Source organism: Tachypleus tridentatus, chromosome 10, assembly GCF_004210375.1.
Source record: "Tachypleus tridentatus isolate NWPU-2018 chromosome 10, ASM421037v1, whole genome shotgun sequence".
Classification (NCBI taxonomy): Eukaryota; Metazoa; Arthropoda; class Merostomata; order Xiphosura; family Limulidae; genus Tachypleus; species Tachypleus tridentatus.
Window position 1 is genome coordinate 106,877,410 of NC_134834.1, and position 5,494 is coordinate 106,882,903.

Sequence of the window (5,494 nt, forward strand, 5' to 3'; positions counted from 1 at the left end):
AAGTATTTTCTTAGAATCTTTTATCTTGTTCACTTGGTGATTGTTTCTTCTCTGTGTTAAGTGTTCTGAGTCTTCTCAAGGCTATCTCTTCTGCTTTTTAGAAGTGGCTAGTTATGAAGGTGGGTGGTATTTTTATCACTACATTTACTGAGGTACAGATAATGAGCTATTATCTGAACTTCTCAGATTTTTAGAGGATTTCTTTTTTCCTTTTTTAGTCTGTGGGAGAGTGTTATTGGAGACAGTTTATGCCTTCAAGAATCTGTTAGGTCAGCAGTGCGTATGTGTAGTCTACCTTACTTTTTATTTTTATTCTCTGCATATTGTACTGCAGTTAAATATTTTTTGAAGGCATTTGATTGATTCTATCATTTTATGTACTTATGGTATAAATGCCAATAGTCAGAAATATTGGTAAACTAAAATAGTATTAAAATAAATTAACTGCTGCTGTTTTTTGGTTTTTTTTTATGCATTCATCATAAATGTTTTACACAATAGACAAATTAAGAGCAAAGTGAAAAAAATGAAGTTATCTTGTTTCTGTATTTCATGTGTGTGTCATTTGGTGAGTTATTTTATCATTGTAGGCTTAGCAGATATTCATCCAGGAATATGACTTTACAATCTTCCAACTGTGAGAATTTGAGTTTAAACTCTACATAGATTATGGCTTCTCCAGTCATAGGTTTGGTAGAGAGAAAATTGCAAAACTGTGTCCCAGTGACTGAAACCAATCCTTAAAGATGTTTGTCTCGTTGAGAGATTCTTCCACTTCTTACTTCTATTCTTGATTTTTCTTTCAATGGATGTATTCCTTTCTTTTCTTCTCACAGGTGTCAGAAGTTAAAGTTGTGGATGTAGGTGCAGAATTTTTCCCAGTTTTCTTTACTTGTTTAAAATATACATGGGATTGGAGTCTGGTTTTGGATGTTCTAATTATATGTGATTTTAATGTTTTCTTTCTATTTTGAGTAAAGATTGAGGGATGTGGTTAATGCTTATTTTTCATCTTTAGTTTCATCAGTTCCTTTTTTTTCATGTTTCAATTTTATGACATTACTTTTGGTTCTTTTTCTGTTAATATGGATGATTACATCATTCATTTGTCATTAATTTTAATCACCTTAAGGAGGAACAGTTGTCTTTTTTTTTTTCATCCAATCACAAGCTGAGAGGGATGAAAAGCTCTCCCTCAAGTATTCTACCAATCAGGATTGGACAATCAATCTGCCCAAATTGCATTACTTCCTTCCTCAATGTTGGGCTCAAGCATGACAGGTTTTACTTCTCCATATTTTTACTGCTGAACAGATCCTTTCTAACTAGAGCTGTGGTAACCATGTGATAACCATGTGTCATCTTTTCTGTACTATTTCCTTCACACTTACAAAAATTATGAAGTTTTCATAATCCAGCTTGTAGCAGACCTTGTCGAAAGAACTATTTGAACTGGTTTATGGAATATTTTGACTATCATACGGAGCAGAAAGAAAGTAGATTGTGAGAGCAGATTTTTTATTTTGGGGTAGATTTATTTATGTTAAAGAAGAACTCTTTTAACATTTACAGTGTTGATCCTGGGGGGAGATCCAGGACAGTGTTTCACCTCCATGACCACTGACTCTTGCTTTAAAACTAACGTTTGATGTTGCATTCCTATTCATAAATACAGTTTTGTGTAAAATGTGTACTTTGTTGCAAAAAATTTGGCATTACTTTTATAAAGCATAAAATGCATACTTTGTGAAAAATTATAACCATGAGACTTTAATACAGTAATCAAAGGAAGTCAACCACCAAAATTTTTCTAATTTTTATAAATATTCAAAAAGTTGGAATTTGTTCTAAATTTTTCTTTACATGAATCGAATCATCATATTTTTTTTTGTGTTTATACAAAATTGTGTTTTTTCTGTCTTGTGTTTTCCAATCATTTTTGAAAATTTTTATTCTCTTGTACTCAACTTAAAAATGTGTTTGACAATTATTTTATTAAAATAAAACTATTTCTTTCTAATGAAATGCCAATTTTATGCAACAAAGTGCCAGATTTTTTGCAACAATATGTAGTTTCTGATCTTGAAAAATACAAGCTATAATTACCAAATTACCTATCTAATTAGATTCTCACTTGGAAACAAACACACTTGATGTAATTTTCCTGACATAATTAAGTTCTTACTTTGAAACAAACAAACCTAAAATTTTAAACAAGCAAGTATTCAAGATGTCTTTAAAAAGGAATAAAAAATAAAGGCAGACTGTATACAAATTATATGGGTGAGACATTGTCTGTATCCTGATCCTGGATGCTGTTTTAGTATTACCATTATCAAAAGTTTTCAATCCCTTTGACCTGAAAAGACCTCAGTTCTGAAGATAAAATGTTGTTCCACTCTAGAAACAAGCAGGTTAAATTAAAGTTAAATCTCTACAATCCAGGGGACCAAGAAGTAGAAGATAGTCATTATAACATAAGGTTAACCTGAGCAAGGAGTTTAGATTTGTTTCTGGTTCATATTAGCATTGTGTAAATCCCTTAGACCTGGTTTCACTGGAACTTCTACATGAGTGGTTCAGTGCATCTAGAAGGTTTAATGACCAGGTGGAACCATATGGTGTAGAGTCTGCTTGATAAACTGACACTATGTGTAAGTGAAGGGCCTCTAACAACTATTTTGACAAGAAAACAAAGAGCAAAGTATTCGAGGCTACAAATGACAATGTGTTGGCATTAGAAGAAGGAAAGAAAGATGACAATGTGTTGGCATTAGAAGAAGGAAAGAAAGATGACAATGTGTTGGCATTAGAGGAAGGAAAGAAAGATGACAATGTGTTGGCATTAGAGGAAGGAAAGAAAGATGACAATGTGTTGGCATTAGAAGAAGGAAAGAAAGATGACAATGTGTTGGCATTAAAGGAAGGAAAGAAAGATGACAATGTGTTGGTATTAGAAGAAGGAAAGAAAGATGCTGAACCTTCCCTGGTTATTTACTCAACTGGAAGGACAACAGATACCTGTAAGTCACTACAGCTAAGAGTGAGAGACAAGTTTCAGCACAATAACTGTCTGATCTGCAGCATGTATGAATGAGACCAAAAGGATGAATTTTAAGTATAAGTGTCTCATCATTCCAGGAATGGTAAGTGATGGTATTGGTGAATAAAGAAGTTAGGCAGTTTGAAGCTGTTAAGGTCGGTGACAATTCATAGGGCGTTGTGGATGTTATAGGAATTATTATTATCTTTATTGTCCACTGATGAGAAATAGTTGTGTGGGCACACGTATAGGTGTATCATGGAGAGCATGATTTTTCGTGGTAGTTGTCAGTGAATGTATCCTGAAGCACACGTAACAATATGCCTGCACATGTAAACCTTTTGTACACATGCAGTGACGAAAAGTCAAAATACCAGAAAATGATGTTTATATTCACCTTGATAAAACTTTTCACTGATGTAGACTTCTATTTGAACAATGTATAGAGTGACAGTTTAATGTTTTTATTCTTATAATGTCTTTAAATCTTGATATTTTGTTAGTACTGTTGGATGTGTGTTACTGTAGGTCACATGGTGAATAGTCAGGCTATTAATAAGTCCAGTAGTGTAAATGAGTATCATTGCACCTATTTTTATCCTGTGCTTAAATTTCCTGTGCATACATTGTACAAATTTTTATGTGCACACTTCTATATGGTTAATTTTAGTATCAAGACACAAGATAGAAAATATTTTTAAGACAATGGAAGTTATTTCAGAAACAATGTTACGAAAGTGAAAATAATGTTTTTTGCTTCAGTAAAAATGCTCTCCTTTTAGTGTATAGAGTTTTTTAATACTGAAGAGGTAGCAATGTTAATGTACAGTAATTTTGAAATATCTTCAAAGTTAGATTTAAACATTCTTCCAGAAGTCTGTTATTTATGTTTGTGAAGTTACTGACAGCCATGGGTCAGCAGTCAGGATGGTTCATGAAAATGAAGTGGCAACTTTGTTCAGAGATTCCCTCGTGATTGGCTAAGAATGAAAAAAAAAAAAATTGAGAGAGACCAATTGCTATAGATGATACTTTATTCTATGTACAATTAGGAATTTTAGGTTTCTGCTGTAGTGAGTGAATCAGAGCTTTAGTTGTAGAAGTTTCCTATGCTGCTTAATAGTAGGAAGTAGCAGTAGTGCATTTTAGTGTTAAAGAAACCAATTTGAAATGCTGCAGCAAAAATCATTTCTATTTTGTATGAAGCTTACTTTGGAGAAATGTTTAATTCTAAAACATTAATTGTAATTTTTATTCATAAAGTAATTTTTGGTTCATAAAAATTGTACAATTTTTCATGTGGTTAACTTCCCTGAATCATTAATTTTCTCTAGCAATGCCTGAGAATGCTATCCCTGGACCTTCTTGTCTCTGTGAAGGTCAAGCAAATATACAAGCTGTTCTACGGCCTGGCGTGTGGCTTCCAGGAGTGAGGTTCCCTCATCAGTACCAAGAGACTTGGCATGTAGCTGCTAACCCAACCGTATGTTCTCAAGCAGTGGTTGAGGCAGTATCCAACATAAACCAACAAGATAATAAAGGAAAGTACTACCAAATTAACAGAGTGAAAGTTGATAACAATTCTGCATTTGTAAGGATTCTGTGCTTTACTCGAATGCGATGGGTGGATGTTGTCGAAATGAAAATAACCTGCGAATTAGATAAAGGTAGCAACATTGTGGTCAGAAGCTTTTCTAGTGGGATCCTTCCTGTTTGGATTCCTGCTTCTTTCATCTTCAGTTGTGTTATGTTTATTGTTCCTTTTTATGACAAAGGAAGGAATGCTAAGTGGGTAAAAGCAATCCGAGATACGTTGGGCATAGAAGTAAGTGTCTGTAGTGGAGGAAGAAAGTGTTGAGTGTGGAAGCATTTGTAATGGACAGTGAAAACGTTGATTTTGCCAATACGACTTGCCATAAATGAATTACTTTTGACTCATTAATTTAACCAAAATATATTTTTATACAATGATTATTCATTGCATAACAAGGGAAAATAAATGTTGTATAATGAAGTAAAATGAAAAGGTTATGTATACAAAATAATGTAAAGAATTTATGACAGAGACTAGATAAAAATAAATTTTCTGCAGAAATGAATGTGTGGGTGTCTTATTTTTCTGAAGCATGTTCATTTAGGTTTATAATTGTGACATTTTCTCAAAAAGTTACAATGTCTTTTATAACTAGAGAACCTACATAATTTTTTCTAATTGTTGCACACTGGAGTTAATTTCATATATTCTTTATAAATATGTGATGATTGTACAGCACTCTGATATTTATAACTTTGTTTTGAACTGGTAATGTATGATAGCATTATAGAAGTGTGTTTGTTCTTGTCAATAGTGATATTACAGAAGTCTTTGGTATTTGTAAATTTATTTTATGTGATAACGTTAGCTAGAAGTGCGATTAATTATGTTGATGACATTACATATGTTATTTATGT

At 32.7% G+C, this 5,494-nt stretch overlaps 1 protein-coding gene across 1 annotated transcript; it reads left to right on the forward strand.

The window, feature by feature from the left end:
* Nucleotides 1–248: 248 nt before the first annotated feature.
* Nucleotides 249–5,138, forward strand: LOC143230050 (uncharacterized). Its single transcript, XM_076463036.1, has 2 exons — nucleotides 249–269; nucleotides 4,378–5,138. Exon 2 carries the CDS (start codon nucleotides 4,380–4,382, stop codon nucleotides 4,899–4,901), a length of 522 nt encoding a protein of 173 aa, XP_076319151.1. The 5' UTR covers nucleotides 249–269; nucleotides 4,378–4,379; the 3' UTR covers nucleotides 4,902–5,138.
* The last annotated feature ends 356 nt before the right edge of the window (nucleotides 5,139–5,494 follow it).

Coding starts and splice junctions, on each gene's coding strand:
- LOC143230050 (XM_076463036.1), top strand. CDS start 4,380: ATGCCTGAGAATGCTATCCCTGGACCTTCTTGTCTCTGTGAAGGTCAA.